The sequence below is a fragment of the Emydura macquarii genome, unplaced genomic scaffold (assembly GCF_026122565.2).
Source record: "Emydura macquarii macquarii isolate MOO-44397 ecotype Brisbane River unplaced genomic scaffold, CSIRO-AGI_Emac_v2 contig_2897, whole genome shotgun sequence".
Taxonomy (NCBI): Eukaryota; Metazoa; Chordata; order Testudines; family Chelidae; genus Emydura; species Emydura macquarii.
This window is the reverse complement of record NW_027133034.1, coordinates 51,390,026-51,407,815: the sequence shown is the minus strand read 5'-3', so window position 1 is coordinate 51,407,815 and position 17,790 is coordinate 51,390,026. Positions and strand designations below refer to the sequence as shown.

General features: G+C 40.8%; 1 protein-coding gene across 2 annotated transcripts in view; it reads left to right on the top strand.

Annotated features, from left to right (window-relative positions):
• HOMER1 (homer scaffold protein 1) overlaps positions 1-17,790 on the top strand; it is a 154,076-nt gene that overhangs the window by 120,583 nt on the left and 15,703 nt on the right. For both annotated transcript variants that reach the window (XM_067569300.1, XM_067569297.1), the window contains exon 6: positions 2,388-2,544. In XM_067569300.1, coding sequence (XP_067425401.1) covers positions 2,388-2,544 — 157 coding nt within the window. The remainder of the gene's footprint in view (positions 1-2,387; positions 2,545-17,790) is intronic.

The following is a 17,790-nucleotide window of genomic DNA, read 5'->3' as shown; positions in this document are numbered from 1 at the left end:
TGCCCAGGATGGCATGCAGCTCTTTGTAAAAGTGACATGTCTGAGGCTCAGCACCAGAGTGACTGCTAGCCTGCCTGGCCTTCTGGTATGCCTGTCTCAGCTCCTTGGTTTTCACACAGTACTGCTGTGGGCCCCTCTTGTAGCCCTTCTCCCCCATGCCCCGAGCAATCTGTTCGTAGACATCAATGTTTCTACAGCTGGATCAGAGCTGTGCCTGCACAGCTTCTCCTCCCCACAGACCCTGGAAATCCACCACCTCCTGTGTACTCCACGAAGTGTAGACCTGCTCAATTGATGGGAGATGGGCTCTCCAGTCGATGTCATCAGTCCACCTCCCCAAAAGGAGTAAGGCTGCATCAATGGGAAGGTGTCTCCTGTTGGCGCAGTGCTGTGTAGATACCGTGGTATGTAAACATAAATACATTGATAGGAGATAGCTTGCATGTCTCCCATCGACTGCTGGCGGCAGTGTAGACCAACCCTAACTTTGTAGCATAGACCAGGCCTCAGTCAGTGTAGTGGGTGAGATATATCAGTGGGAGTGGCATTTTAGTGTAGACTCAGGGTGAATTATGTGAGCTGCTTTGTGTCGACTTAGCTCTGTAGTGTAGACTAGGACTGAGAGAGAGTGATAAAAGCTCCATGTCTATTCAGTCCTTGGTCTCTTTGCACTTCTGACTGACAAAATTTGCAATGCTGCTGACAAAAGTGTAATTGTTATGGTGATAGTTTTTGTGATGTGGAAATCTGTCCATTGGAATGGACTGAGACAATTGATCTCTTTTCACTTAGGCCATTACCTGAGCTTTTTTTTTTTGCTACAGGCATTAACTGTGAAGCACAAGGAGATGTATCTAAAATATTCATTTCTGTTTGATAATTAATGTCACTACTATATTATTTTATATTGTCATGTTAAAACACAGCACGGTTACTAGTTGGTTAGAATAGTAGTGCATTTTTGAAAAACAAAGCTAGAGAATACGGGTATTTCTCATGGTCTTTATATATTTTGGATAAAATACTCATTATATGGATGCACAGAAATCAAAAGGATTCTAGTTTTAAACTACTAGGCTGTTGAAGTTTTAAAATCCTGTGTAGATCTTTGGACAAAATTCAACCTCCATAAATGTAGATGAGGAAAACCAGTGTAGGATAAACCTTTTGGTCTTGATTCACTTGTGTGGCTGCAGGGAGGGCAGCTTGCAACCCTCCTATTTGAGGGGCAGTTGCATCCACGGAGAGATTTACCCTTAGTGAAGGACAGCTTTAATCTCCATCTAAGGTAATAAGACTAAAGGTGACCTTTATTTTTGTCTCGTCCTTATTCCATGTAGTATTCAGCTGCATAATATTTCCTTGGTGCAGAAAAAAGATTCCATCCTTTAAAAATAGCTAATGTCATAGTAATTAATTTTATGGTTGTTTAGATTTGGTCATCAGACTCCACAGAAGATTTTTTTATTTTGTAATGAAATCTGAGAAGTAATAATTGAGACGTTTTACAATATGAACTGAGGCTTCATCTTTTATTTTACCTACCACCTAAATAAAAGGTTACAGGAACATGCATAATTTTCATACTGAGAAGTGAACAGAGAAGTGTACCAGATTTTTATTATTTACAGATGTCAGGAAAGCAGAATTACAGCATTAGAAATAGGGATGCATATTTATGGAAATATCTTCATTCACCATAAAGTTATTCGCAAGGAAGTCCAGAATGGACTTTCTAGGTGGAGAAGCTTCCCAATAAATTCAGGTGGCTCGCCTGGGATATTTGAATGTTGGTACTTGAATTATATATGGCATTTTATGGAGAGAGTATTCTTTGGGTTTGATTTACTCCTGTACTAGAGATATTGTAATTAGGCTGGCTAAGTTGTAGCTCTAAACTACTACACTAATTCTCTGAAATCAATATGTTGGGTGAATCCTTTTTTAGAATATATTTAAAAAAAAATTTTAAATCAGTTACATAGAAAGTATATATATATTTAAATCCATAGGAGTTATGTTTAATATGTTTTTAAAATCACATGCAGTTACTTTTAGAAAGCAGTCCTGGACTTCAACATATATCTGTGGTAGGATAAAGTGTATTATGAAGGCTTTTTATAATTACACTTTTCCATGGTGAAATGTTCCTTTTGAGAAATCTATTTTTAAGTGTTTTGAGAATTTGAACTTTGAACTGTTTGAGCAACTAAACCTGCACGTGTACCTTTCTCGTTTGAGCTTTCAATGGAGAGAGATTTTTTTTAATTAGTCTCTTTGATTTGCTGTATTTTCAGTGTTTTGTGAAAGCACTGTAGCAATGAAGAGCAAAAAAGAAAAAACATGATGCTCTGATGATTATGATGGTTCTTATTCTATGTTTGTAGTTCGACAATCAGCAAGCATTGGGAGGCAGAACTGGCCACACTTAAGGGTAACAATGCCAAGCTCACAGCAGCTCTGCTGGAGTCCACTGCCAATGTAAAACAATGGAAACAACAGCTTGCTGCATATCAGGAGGAAGCAGAACGTCTACATAAACGGGTGAGTTCAGACAAACAGCCATGGTTCTTGAAATCCATAAAACTGATGAGCTAATGTATATATTTAATTATTTTGAAGTAAATCAAACATATAATATAGTGCTCTCTCAAGGGATTATCTTTTTGTATTGCAATTGCCAAACTGCACCCAAGTTGGGTTTTGTGTGTGTGTGTGTGTGTGTGTGAGAGAGAGAGAGAGAGAGAGAGAGAGAGAAATACACTTTAAAGTCTGCACTGAATTTTTTCTTAGGAATTTACTCAAAACCCCCAAGGTGGAGCTAAGTATTCTGTAATATGAAGGGCTGTACATTGTCATAAGAAATGTGTATTTGTTTATATGTCGCTTATATGGCACTGTAGGGATGTGTGGTACCTTACAGACAAGTAAGACATGGACCCAAATCACCCGCATATATCTTTTTGCATGCGGGTATCCCTCCTTCTGTGTGGAAGACGGCTTAGGTTGCCTCCTCAAAGCTCAGCATCCACACTGTGGGAGTGGAGACTGGGCAGACTGGAGAAAAGAATAGTCAGGCCAGAAGCAGGGCTTGGGGGTGCATGTTGCTCTCACGTGGCTGTATTATCTTTTCCACAAAGCCTCCATCTGGGGGCTCCTGAGCAGCTGCAACCAGGGGAGTCCATGGTAGTGAGATTGTAAAGCAAAGAATCTGTGTTAGGGGCTCTTTGTGGGTAGCTGCAGAGGCCCAGCATCTCCCATGGATACTTGCGGCCTGCCAAGTGTGGAAGTAGGACCTGCATAGGGTTACTAGGTATCCGGTCAAAAGGGGACCTGGCAGCTGGGCCATCCCTAGGGGGCTGTAGTGCCCAGGGTGGAGGAGGCTACTACCAGGCTGGAACCCTGGGGGCAGGTGGCTGCCACCCAGCTCTGAGCTGGTGCATGGGAGGCTGTCCCCTGGCTGTGAGCCAGGGCCCGGGCGGCTGCCACCCAGCTGCGAGCCCAGCTCATGAGGTGTGGGAGGCTGCCGCCAGGCTAGGACCCCGGGACGCAGGCAGGCCGCAGGCAGCTGCCGCCCAGCTTCGAGCCCAACTCGCAGGGTTCAGGAGGCTGCCACCCGGCTTCCCGGGATACAGGTGGCTGCCGCCTACCTCCCAGCTGCGAGCTGGAATCATGTGGGAAGTGGGTGGCTGCCACCCAGCTCCCCAAAAAGCCAGCAGCTGCTTCCCAGCTTCCCAGGACTTGAGTGGTTGCCGCCTGCCTCCCAGCTGGGACAGAGCGGGATGCGGGCAGCTGCCGCCAAGCTTCCCAGGACTCAGGGGCGCCCATCTCCAAGCTGGGAGCTGGGACCAGGTGAACGTGGGCAGCTGCCTTCCAGAACGTGTGGGCTTGCAGGCCTGGGGGACAAGCACGGGGGCCCCCAAAGCATGGAGCCCGGGGCGGTCACCCCTATTCACTGCCTGGCAGTGTCAGGTCAATTTTGACAAGTGACTGCATCTCAGTTAGCTCCCTCTGTAATAATAATAGAAAATGGTGCTTAAAATTCTGCTGGAACGTTGGAATAACAGATCAAGAGACAATGTTAGCTACAGTATGTGGTGGCAAGCAGAGGTTAAGTGACTGTCTTTTTTGACAAATGGATTATCATTATAATAGACTTAATTGTTAAATCCAACTCTTTTTTCAGAGGGCATGTAGTGAAAATGACCAAAAATCTGTCCATTAAGCTCCTAAGTATGCCATTTGATCCTGAGGGAATCATGTCAAGAAAACAGAAGAGACTCCTATAATGAATAGCCTGAATTTTTAGAAATATTCATATTAAGATAGATTTCAAGGGAAGGCAAAAATCCCATTACAGTACTGGTTTACAAGTTAAAATGTAGCTGAATGGGTGCTCTGTACATAAGATTTTTCTGTCAGAGCATCCTGCATAGGCAGTGTCTATGTCTGTATCTGTGTGCTGTCTTCTCGTGGGAAGCTCACAAACCAATCAGATTGTCCTATAAAACCACAAAAAAGCCATTGTAGGTAGTGAGAGGGAGAGCCCTAATGGGTAATCACATTTGTTATGAGAGAAAGGAAAGAAACAAGAATGAAATGGAGTTTCCAGAAATAACTACTTGTTTTACATCAGTTTAATGATGCATACTATAGTTTTGAAAATTAAATTTTCTATGCAGTTTGGTAAACTGCATTTTAATTTGTATTTTAGAAGTGTAAGCTCCTGTAGTTTAATAGAATTACTCATTCAAATAAAGTTAAGTATGTGAGTGTTTGCAGGATCGGGGCCTAAGTCCTCTAATCGGGAGGTGTAGCAGACTCTTATCCTCTGTGGATCAAACACACAGTGGACATGTCACACATACTGAACCATGGGCCACAGCCTATTAGCGCGATCTTATTTTTCTATATTTGGTCCTTCCCTATTGTTTTTTTATCGCTAAAATTATTTTACTGCTTGCCTTTTTCCTGTATATTTTTATATTCAACCAGAATCTTCTTGGAGTATGTTTATAATTAGCATTCACCTTTACAGTTCTATATAACCCTTTTTCCATGTTTTATTATTGTCATTAGCCCTAGTCTTCCTGTCTGTCTAGCTGTAAACATTCATTATAACTCTGATATCAGGCCTTTTCTGCACTCTGCTGGAGGCATTGGCACTCTAAGACTCCCCTACCCAGATCAGGCTACCAACAAGACTTAGTCCTCCAAAGGCCTGCAAAGGCCAGAAGGAGACACTGACCAACTGGGAGCCAGCAGGTCAGTTAAGGCTTGTCTGCTGCTTCTCAGGGGCAGAGCTGGGTGAGACTGGGACGGAATTGGAGCTTTTCAGTGCTATCCAGGTCAGAGCCTTGCCTTCAAGCACTGCAACTAAGTGCTTGCCTTTGAGATTTTGTTTGTTTCTTTAAAGGCGCAGGCAGCCAAATTCGAAGTTTATTTTTATGTAACTGTTTAGAAACTGTTGGTAAGCTTACAGCACAAGCCACCCTTCTCCAAGAAGGCAGTCAAAACTTGTGGACTCAGGAAGAACCTGTAGTGCCACACTTAGCCTCACAAGCAGCACCATGGAGCAGCTTCACCTGTCACAAATACCTTTGCCTTTTTTAATATTTCAAAATTTATTTAAATTCAAGCTTTTCCTGTTTTATAAATATTTTAAACCCTTATCTTTAAAAAAATGGCCTTAGTCTCTTCTATATAGTTTACATTATTTTAAAATATTTTAAATTAATCCTTTTTAATACAGAAACTATGCCAGAATGCTCCTCCCTGATTATTCTTCATTCCATTTTTAAAAACAAATGAATTACTGCCAATCTAGTTATGTGCATTAACCTACATTGTCCAATGAGTCAGAGAGGTCAATTATGAAATTCTCTGTCCAGACAAAAAGAGGAAACACGAGATATTCCATGTAAATGTGTTAAAACCTTGTTGGGCTTGGGAACACTTATTAATAGATCCTAGGGTCCTCCCTGAGGATCTGGGCCCTCAAATACAGGAACCAGCAGCCCCTGAAGATGTGGCAATAACTGAAAGTCTCACCCCTTGTTAATGCTGGCAAGTAAGGGCTAGTTACATGCATTGACCTATGTTAGTCATATGCATTAATTTATATTAGTTTGCTGTCCCTTGTCCCCTATCTTCCTGCTCCAACTGTTCTCCTTCCCATCCAGGTGGCTAGTGCTGAGCGGGAGAAAGATTGCATACAGCTTCATTGAAACTGTAAAGTTTTAAATGACTGTAGGTCTCTGCTTCCTTCTAAAATGTTCAATTTGTTATAGGATTGGCTACAAACATTTTCTTTGGTGTAAAATCTGAAGCGCAGTTGACCTAGGGTCAGTGACTGGTCCTTTGAGATTGGGAGTAACCTGAATATTGTTGTGATTTTTGATATAAGGGACCATCTATCACAAAGGCAGGCTTACCTGGGTGGCAAGATTGATCGGAGTAGCCAAGGGGACAGTCTTTGACTCCATGGTTAGGCAGTTATAGTTCCTGTGGAGTTTATACTTGATACTTGTTAATGAAAACCAAGTATAGAACTCACAGCCAGTTTGGGGTTTGTGTCCTGCTTCTTAACTGTCTGCCCTGAGGTTGGTACTCATGCTCTTGAGCCACTGTAGGACAGCTTAACACTTGGCATAGAACACAACTGCCAGATCCAATGACTTCATCAGATCCAAAATGGTACTCAAGATACTTCCAGAATAGATGGTTCATTTATCATAGTCGCACATAGCTATGACTGTTACTGTAGTAGCTGAATCCACAGCCAGACCCTGTACTGGATCCCTGGGACAAACCATCTGAAGAACGGAAGAGAAAAGCACCCTCAGATGTTGCTACTTGGATCTCCACACCTGAAAAGCAAAGGTGGATTGATGAAATTTCTCATTTTTCTTCAGTCTTCTCCAAACACTGAATAAAATTCTCCCACCATTTGCTATGCTGCACTTCTCAGTTCATGTGGTCTCACCAGTTGTATCTGCATCAATTCCAAGGTTGGATCTTCAATCAGAAGAGGAACAGGAATGAGCTAAGATACTGATGTTCCATGCTAGATTTCAACCTTGCAAGACAGGGTATACTCTTAGATGTGGAGTTTTCAGACCCCATTGCCTGGTTATGAACTACTAGAATATGGATACTAGCAAGATTGGTCACTGTCAGTTGTATGGTCCTATTGGGCACCATCCAGGTGCTATATACTCAATATTATTGGCACAAGAATCTCTCTTTGACTAAAGAACAATAAAAGACTTGCCCATCAGATTCTCGGATTTGACTGCTATTTTTATTTTCAGAGGGCACTCTCCTACCTTTGTTTCTTATACTTTAGGAGAAGGAGGAAGAACTAGTTCTTCAGATAGAATACCAACAACTAGAGACAGAATTGGAAACAGCTTCATCCCTTGATGAGAATGTTTGAATAACATCTGCTTCCTGTCCTTCTGATGATACACTGCAATTTCATGAACTTGTAGAAAGGATGGCTATAAGTTTAAAACTTCCATCTGTGGCACTGGAGGAAACATTTGTGGTGCCCCATTGAAGAATAGTCTCTCTCCCTATCATAGATGCATTATTGCAACCCACCAAAACTTTTTGGTCTACCCTGGCATCATGTCAGTCAGTTTCTAAAAAGACAGACAGATTGTTTCACTTGCCATATGGAGGGTTTTCCTTATTTCACACACAACCCAATGTGAATTCTCTGGTGGTAGCAGCAGAAAGTAAATAGACGCAGAGGGGGACAAGCACTTTCTACTCCATATGATAAAGAAAGCAAACATTTGGATGCAATAGGAAGAAAGGTGTTTTATTCTGTGTCCCTTGGAACTACAATGGCAAATTATCACGTGTATTAATTACATTTATGGGAAAAGATTTCTACTTTCACTAAAATACGTCAAGAAAACTAACACAAACTGCTTAATGCTATAATAACTTTCAAAACGTGTCCTCAGAGCATCTTGTGATGCTTTGGATTCCTTGGCTAGGTCAGTAGCATCTGCAATCATATAAAGAAGGTCATCTACTCTCCCTCCTGAAACAAAGTGCAAGGTGGAGAATCTCCCTTTTGAAGGGGATGGATAATTCAGTATTAATACTGATGAGACACTTGAAAATGTGAAAAATACATATCTGCTGCTCATTTTTTGGATATTTTTCCAACAGTGAGGAGGAGGGCCTCTGGTCCTACATTTTAATACCACAAACAAATTTATCCGCCATTGTCCTCTTCGTAGTCTGTCTCTCAAAGACTGCAATTTCACTAGCAGCAGCCTGTTTCTTTTCTGCTGTGTGTGAAAAGAAAGTCTTTTCAACCACAAATTAAAGAGAAGCAGCCTTCAGCCTTGACTTCTGCTCAAATCCCAGACCACAGATTTGACATGAGGATCGAGAGCTCTGAATCAATGTACATCAGTCTTCCTCATCCCTTATTTGGGAACAGAATATCTTGCTTGTGAACAAACAGAAGTCCATAATGTCAGATAAATTGATCCTGGAAGTAATAGAAAAAGAGTACACAATTCAAAGCCATACCTCCACCCAGTGTCCCAGCCCTTCCCTATTCAGGAACTCCTCTCACAAGATCTTGATAACATGAGAGGTCCAGTGCCAGTTCAGGGCAGTTCATCACCTTCAGTGTTCCAGCAAGAGCACCCACTCTCAGGCTTCCATCTCCCCAGGTGTTTGCCTTTCTTGGGTGAAGACTGTTTTACTCCCTTCTGATTGGGGTATTTCTAGGATGCACAGTTCCCTGCTTTCAATGCGTTATTCCCAACCGAAACAGGCTTCCCAAGCACATCTGTTTACTTTCTCTTCAGACACAGTGAACAGTGTGACTGTCCATAGTTGTAAGTTACCAGGCAGTTCTTTCTAAGCACGTCTATTTTATTCTTAAGGTAAAAAACATTACTGAGAAAACATATTAAAAACAATTAAAAAACCTACACTCTTGGTAATAAGCTTACCAAAGATCACCCCAACCCTAACATGGGCTCTGGGAGGAGCAATCCTTCAGTACCCCACCTTAAGAGGTTCCTTATGGTTTCACGTTCAGCACAGCTTCAGCTCAGAACAAACACTTAGTCTCATGAGGCGTGAGTAGGCCATTCTTTCCAACCTTCCATGGACTAGAGGTCCTGTTCGTTTGCTGGATTAGGAAGAAAGCCCTGAGACTGTGTAAAACAAGGCTATTTATCCAAAAATCCCTTCTTTGTCTGTTCGTCCCTGAGAATCCTGTTTGAACTAGTATAAGTGAACCTGTCTAGGGAGTGACTTCAAAGGGGTTGATAGTCATGGCAATTACATTATCATCCCCCTTCTCCTAAAGGAGTTACATACAATTCCACAATCACGCATACACAATTGAATTTTTAATACAGTGGACCATAACGGTATTAAACCTAATTCAGTAAGGTTTAACTTATTTCAGTTAAGTTTCTTAATTCCATAAGGTTTGTCCGGGCTGTTGCAGGATATTGTCAGTCTATCACACCTGCTACTTGTGGGCATAATAGTGGAGGCTCCAAGAGAATTCAGAGGTCAAAGGTTTTATTCAAGATGTTTCCTCAAAATGAAGGATGGAGGGCTTCATCTGATTCTTATTCAAGAAAGCTCAATGTCTTCTTCAGGAAATTCCTGTTTCGCATGTTGGCACATACCCTCCCTTTCCACCTTAGATTGGTTTGTGAATCTTGATCTAAAGGATGCCTATTTCCGTAAGGCCAAGTCACCTCAAGTATCACTGATAGGTCAAAGACGTTTTCAGTGCAAGATTCTTCCTTTTGGTCTCTCTGCTGCCCCCACAGGTTTTACACAGTGTCTTTCTGATATAGCTATTCGTTTAAGAAAATGGACATTTTGTTTACCCCCCCCATCTAGATGATTGGCTACTAAAATAGACATTGCATGGAAATCTTTTCCATGATATTCAATATACATGTTCCTTTTTTCAAAGACCTATTTTAATTAAGGTGAAGAAGTGATGTCTATGTCTCCCACAGAAAATCCCAATTATAGGGGCAATTTTAAAAGCTCTGGAAGACAAGCCCTTTCTGCCATGAGATTTCTGAAACTTCAGGCAACCATATGTAGGCTTATGGCTCTAATGGATGCAACAACTTATGTCACACCGTAATCTCTTCTGAGAATGGGAACTCTACAGCACTGGTTGGCTGTAAATTACAGACCAAGTATACAGACAGTATGTGAACATTTTTAACCATATGAGAAAATTTGCTGACCTCCTTAATGTGCTGGACTCAGAGTACAAATGTTGTAAGAGGGATGATCAGCCCCATCAATGATTGTGACATGGAATGTATTCAAAAAGAGGATGGGGGGTAAGGGGGCTATCTCGACTCTTTTTCAGTTTGAGGACATTAAAACCCTCAGGAAAAGAGGCTACACATAAACACATTAGAGCTGAGGGAAATTTGTCAGGCTGCCAAATCTTCTCTACCTCACATCAAAGGGAAAGTAATTAGTCATATATTACATCAATAAGCAAGGCAGAGTCTATTCATCCCAATTGTGCAGTGAAGCAATCAAGTTGTGAGAATGGTGTGTCCAGCACATCATTTATCCCATAGCCCTCTCACCTGATGGGAAAGGACAATAACTGGTGGATCAGCTAAGCAGAGACATGATGCAATTAAGCGAATGAAGAAGAAACTAATACACAACATCTTCAACCTCTGGGGATTTCCAGATAAAGACCTATTTGCCACCAGACACACACAAAGTGTCACTGATTCCGTTCAAGAGTAAGAAAGGACACCCAATCTATATTGGATGTGTTTCATTTGAATTGAAGAAAAGGCCTGCTGTACACTTTCCATCAGTGCAGAAGTATTGAGAAAGATAAGATAGGATACAACCAGAATGATATTTCTTGCTCCAGCATGGCTGGGGCAACAATGGTGCACCAACCTACTACTTCTGTTGGAGGGAATCTACAAACTGATTCTAGCATTACCAGATTTATTGTTGCAAGAACAAGGCAGGATTTACCCTCCAGATACTCTGTCTCTACATCTGACTGCATGGGCTACAGGATTTTAACAGACTTTAAAAATCTTGTCCTTTAAAAGTGCAGTAGGCCCTTGTTCAACATCTTCATTAATGATCTGATCTGGATGATGGAGTGGATTGCACCCTCAGCAAGTTTGCAGATGACACTAAGCTGGGGGAAGTAGGAGACACACTGGAGGGTAGGGATGGATACAAAGTGACCTAGACAAATCGGAGGATTGGGCCAAAAGAAATCTGATGACGTTCAACAAGGACAAATGCAGAGTCCTGCACTTGGGATGTAAGATTCTGCAGTTATGCAGAAAAGGACCTGGCGGTTACAGTGGACAAGAAGCTGGATATGAGTCAACAGTGTGCCCTTGTTGCCAAGAAGGCTAATAGCATATTAGGCTGCATTAGTGGGAGCATTGCCAGCAGATCGAGGGAAGTGATTATTCCCCTCTATTCAGCATTGGTGAGGCCACATCTGGAGTATTATGTCCAGTTTTGGCCCCCACTACAGGAAGGATGTGGACAAATTGGAGAGAGTCTAGCAGGGGGCAACAAAAATTATTAGGGGCTGGAGCACATGACTTATGAGGAGAGGCTGAGGGAACTAGGTTTGTTTAGTCTGCAGAAGAGAAGAGTGAGGAGGGATTTGATTTCAGCCTTCAACTACCTGAAGGGGAGTTCAAAAGAGGATGGAACTAGGCTGTCCTCAGTGGTGGCAGATGACAGAACAAGGAGCAGTGGTCTCAAGTTGCACTGGGGAAAGAACTAGGTTAGATATTAGGAAAAATCTTTTTCACTAGGTGTTGGCACTAGCACTGGGGTTACCTAGGGAGGTGGTGGAATCTCCATCCTTAGAGGTTTTTAAGGCCCAGCTTGACAAAGCCCTGGCTGAGATGATTTAGTTGGGGTTGGTCCTACTTTGAGCAGAGGGTTGGACTAAATGACCTCCTGAGGTCCCTTCCAACCCTAATCTTCTTTGATTCTATGATCACGTGCTATTCAATTCTAGAACAATCTACCAGAAAATATTATCATCTTAAATGATTGAGTTTTGTAAACTGGCTGCATAACAAACCTGAACCATCAGTACTATCACCAATTCAATATATTTTGGAATACTTATTTCAACGAAAGGTTTCAGGTCTGTCAGTTTCCTCTCTATGGCTCCATCTAGCAGCTATATCAGCATACCCTGTTTTTCTAGACAATAAAACTGACTTTGCACACAGTACAGTCAAGACATATGAAAGGACTTTCAATTTGCAAGAACCTGTAAAAAGCACAATTCCACCATGGGATCTCAATTCAGTCTTAGCGCAACTCATGAATTTGCCTTTTGAGCCTTAGGCAGAATGCTGTCTAGTCTATTTGTATATTAAAACAGCTTTTATAATAGCTATAATTTCAGCTGGGCAAGTGAGCAAGTTACATGCCCGTATGGCTGACCCAATTTTCACTATTATTCACAAATATAAGGGTGGTGCATTGTCCTAACTCAACATTTTTACTTCAAGTAGTGTCAAAATTTCACATTAATCAAACATTAAATTTACCTGTTTTCTTCTCAGAGTCACAAGAGTGAATTGAGGTTACATACTTTAGATGCTGAGAGAACCCTAGCTTCTCTGAATAAGACTAAAGAATTTCACAGGCCTCTTAAATCTCTTTTTTTCCTATGCAGACAGGCTTTCTTGGCACAAACAATATCTAGATGGATTAGACAGTGTATTCAGGAAAGCTATAAGTTAGCAACTATTCTCCCCTTGCTGGAATTAGATCACATTCTGCTGGAGCAATGGCTACATGGAGCAATGGAGCATGTGATTCAAACAAAGACATCCCTTAGGGGAGGATCTATTAATGGAGATTCTCTATGGCTTGGTCTACACTTACCCCGGTGATTCGGCGGCAGTCGACAGGAGTTACGCAAACTATGCAGAAAACTTGCGTAAATCCCATCAACTGCTGTGCTTCTCTTCTACGCACCATCTTCACTGCACTGCTCCACTTGTGGGGGTGGATTAATAGTGTCGACTTCTAGATCAATTGAGTGGGTCTTCACTGACCGCTCAGTTGATCCAGATAAGTTGATCTGATGATGGCGATTTTGCTGCCGTCAGTGTAGACATAGCCTATATCCTAGTAAGGAGGAAAGGATGGAAGAAGATAAAATATGGGTAGGATCTGATGAGAAACAGTCAAGTGAAAAAGAGTCCTATTCAATTACATCACATAATGGCAGACAGCTAAAAAGTGACCATTTTTTAAAGTGCTTATATACAAATGCTAGAAGTCTAAATACTAAAATAGGTGAACTTGAGAGTCTTGTATTAAATGAGGATATTGATATCATAGGCATCACAGAAACTTGGTGGAATGAGAATTATCAATGGGACACAGTAATACCAGGGTACAAAATATATTGGAAGGACAGAATAGGTCATGCTGGTAGGGGAGTGGTACTATATGTGAAAGAAAGCATAGAGTCAAATGAAGTAAAAATCTTAAATGAATCAAACTGTGCCATAGAATCTCTATGGATAGTAATTCCATGCTTGAATAATAAGAATATAGCAGTAGGGATATGCTACTGATCACCTGACCAGAATGGTGATAGTGACTGTGAAATGCTCAGGGAAACTAGAGAGGCAAATTAAAAAACTAATTAAATTAGTTTAAAATTAAAAAACTCAATAATAATGGGGGATTTCAACTATCACCATATTGACTGAGACTATTACACGTCAGGACGGAATGCAGAGATAAAGTGTCTTGACACCTTAAATGACTGCTTCTTGGAACAGGTAGTCTTTGAACCCACAAGAGGAGAGGCAATTTTTGATTTAGCCCTAAGTGGAGCCCAGGATCTGATCCAAGAGGTGAATATAGCTGAACTGCTCAGTAATAATGACTATAACATAATAACATTTAACATCCATATGGAAGGGAGGGACATCAAAGCAGTCCACCACAGTAGCATTTAATTTCAGAAAGGGGAACTACTCAAAAATGAAGAAGTTAAACAGAAATTAAAAAGTACAGTGCCACAAGTGAAACCCCTGCAAGCTGCATAGAAAATTTTAAAGACACCATAATAGAGGCTCAATTTAAATGTATACCCCAAATTAAAAAACATAGTAAGAGGACCAGAAAAGTGCCACTGTGGCTGAACAACAAAGTAAAAGAAGCAGTTAGAGACAAAAAGGCATCCTTTTAAGAAAGGAGCATAAACTCTGGCAAATGAAGTGTAAAAATATAATTAGGAAGGCCAAAAAATAATTTGAAGAACAGCTATCCAAAGACTCAAAAAGTAACAGCAAAAAAATTGTTAAGTAGCTCAGAAGCAGGAAGCATGCTAACCAACCAGAGGGGTCAGTGGACAATGGAGATGCTAAAGGAGCACTCAAAGAATATAAAGCCATTGCGGAGAAACTAAATTAATTCTTTGCATTGGTCTTCACAGCTCAGTATGTGAGGGAGATTCCCATTCTTTTTAGGTGACAAATCTGAGGAGCTGTCCCAGATTGAGCTGTCATTAGAGGTGGTTTTGGAACAAATTGATAAATTACGTGTACTTAGATTTTCAGAAAGCCTTTGACAAGGTCCCTTACCAAAGGCTCTTAAGCATAGTAAGCTGTCATGAGATAAAAGGGAAGGTCCTCTCATGGATAAGTAACTGGCTAAAAGGTAGAAAACAAAGCATAAGAATAAACGATCAGTTTTCAGAATGGAGAGAGGTAAATAGTGGTGTCCCCCAAGGGTCTGTACTGGGACCAGTACTATTCAATATATTCATAAATGATCTGGAAAAAGAGGTAAACAGTGAGCTGGCAAAATTTGCAGGTGATACAAAACTACTCAAGATAGTTAAGTCCAAAGCAGTCTGCGAAAAGTTACAAAGGGATCTCACAAAACTGGGTGGCTGAGTAACAAAATGGCAGATGAAATTCAATGTTGATAAATGCAAAGTAATGCACATTGGAAAACATAATCCCAACTATACATATAAAATGATGGGGTCTAAATTAGCTGTTACCACTCAAGAAAATGATTGTAGATTTCTCTGAAAATATCCACTCAATGTGCAGCAGCAGTCAAAAAAGCTAACAGAATGTTGGGAATCATTAGGAAAGGGATAGATAATAAGATAAAATAACATACTGCTTCTGTATAAATCCATGGTATGCCCACATCTTGAATGCTACATGCAGATCTGATAGCCCCATCTCAGAAAAGATATATTTAATTGGAAAAGATACAGAAAAGGACAATACAAATTATTAGGGGTATGGAAAAGCTTTCATATGAGGGGAGATAAATAAGACAGGGACGTTTCAGCGTGTAAAAGAGATGACTAAGCGGGGCGATATGATAGAGATCTTTAAAATCATGACTGGTATAGAGAAAGTAAATAAGGAAGTGTTATTTACTCCTCATAACACAAGAACTAGGGGATCACCAAATGAAATTAATAGGCAGCAGGTTTAAAATGAAATAAAGGAAGTATTTCTTCACATAACACGCAGTCAACCTGTGGAACTCTTTGCCAGAGGATGTTGTGAAGGCCAGGACTACAACAGAGTTCAAAAAAGAACTAGATAAGTTCATGAAGGATAGGTCCATCAATGGCTATTAGCCTGGATGGGTAAGGATGCAAAACCATGCTCTGAAATGTTCCTAGCCTCTGTTTGCCAGAAGCTGGGAGTGGGTGACGGGATTCTGTTCATTCTCTCTGACACACCTGGCATTGGACACTGTCGGAAGACAGGATACTGTGCGAGATGGACCATTGGTCTGACCCACTATGGCCGTTCTTATGTATCCTTGGCATGTCTTAGACATGTGCAAGTTTGAAGGTATGTAGGGCTGCCACTTGGAGCACTGTCCATATTTTTACTTAACATTACGCATTATATCTGCACCTAGAGTAGACACCCAGTTTGGTAGAATTGTACTTCAGTCCTTATTTAATTAGGACACTGACTTCCAACTCCCATTTATGGAGTACTGCTTGCCAAACTATACCATGAGTGGTAATATGCAGAGGACGCTCGAAGAAGAAATGAAGGTTGTTGCACAATCAACCTGTGGAGCTCATTGCCAGCGGATGTTGTGAAGGCCAAAATTATAAGTGGGTTAAAAAAAAAAAAGAATGAGATAATTTCATGGAGGATAGGTCTGTCAATGGCTATTAGCCAAGATAGTCAGGGATGTAATCCCATACTTTGGGGTGTCCTGAAGCTTCTGGGACTGGATGACAGAGAATGGATCACTTGATAATTGCCATATTCTTTTCATTCCCCTTGAAGGATCTGGCACTGACCACTGTCGGAAGACAGGATACTAGGCTAGATGAACCACTGATCTGACCCACTATTGGCCATTCTTATGTTCTTACCTATAACCGGAGTTTTTTGAGATGGGCTCTGTATATTCACAGTCTCCATCCACCTTCCCCTCTTCTTCACAGTCCTAATAAAATCTACCTCTGAGGAAGGGGAGGAAGGAACTGAGGCAGCAGATGGTGCCACATGCGCTTTTTATAGCCTCACGCTCAGAACATTCAGGAACACTGTGGGAAGTGGTAGGAGGGATGCATGAGCACTCTAACAGACACTGCTAGGAGAAAGCTCCACGGTCCAGGCTGCACCAGCCAGTGCAACCCAGGAGTGTGAATTTGCAGAGTCCATCTCGAAGAACGTTGGTTACAAATAAGTAATCTTAGTTTTAAACCAGCTGAAAAGCTGGCCCTTTTAAAAAATGCTTCCTGCAAATCCAGGAGCACATCAAATCTGTAATTAAGCAGACCCTTTGTAATTATGGTCATTAAAGAAAATTAGAACCTTAAGCTTCAGAGGGAAATATCTTATTCAGAAAATTGAGTTATTGGGCTTTGTGCAGAAATATTTTTCAGTAATATTTTATTTATTATTAATAATATATTTTTAGCTACTGCACACATACAAGAGCTGGATTGATAGAAAACAAAATGGCTCCATCAGTGTTCTGAATAATCTATGAACAACAATATTTCTAAATAGAATATGATAGTATAGAATTCATAGATGTACAAAATGTTATCCATTGTTCTCTCAAGGATCTTTTGTCTTTGTATAACAACAGGCACATTAACATCTCTTCAAATCAAAATTGTACATGCCATTGCTAGGTGTTTCATCAAAAGACAGATGGACAGAGTGCTCTGTCTGCTAATAAAGGGAACTGTATAGTGCCAAAATGTGCCTTTTAGCCATTGGTTTAGAGGCTAACATGTGAGATCTGAAAATATAAAGGAGTTAAGATGTCTGCTGTCATGTGTTGGTAGGTAAGTATGTGGCATTACACCTTGCATGTAGGGTCAGAAATCGAGTCTGAGAAATTTTAACTGGCTTTTGGAGGACTGGGTGGGCACTGTGACCTAGCTGATTAACATGGTGCAATATTAAAAACTTTCAGTGATAGATCAGATTAGACAAATCTGTGATCAGTCTCCTAGACCATGTGGACTCTAGAAAGATAATGCCTCTTCTTCCCTGAAAATTTTCAAAATTAACAAGTGCACATTTTCATGCAAAAGAGCCCCTTTTCAGACTACAGAACCAATAATTTTCAGTTATCAGATATGTCAACAAAAATAAAAATTTCATAGGAGGGAGATATTATACAAAACAATTTGGTGATGAATTTTATACTAATTTTTATAAAAAATATTTCACCATTTTAACCCATATATATTTTTTTCAGAGT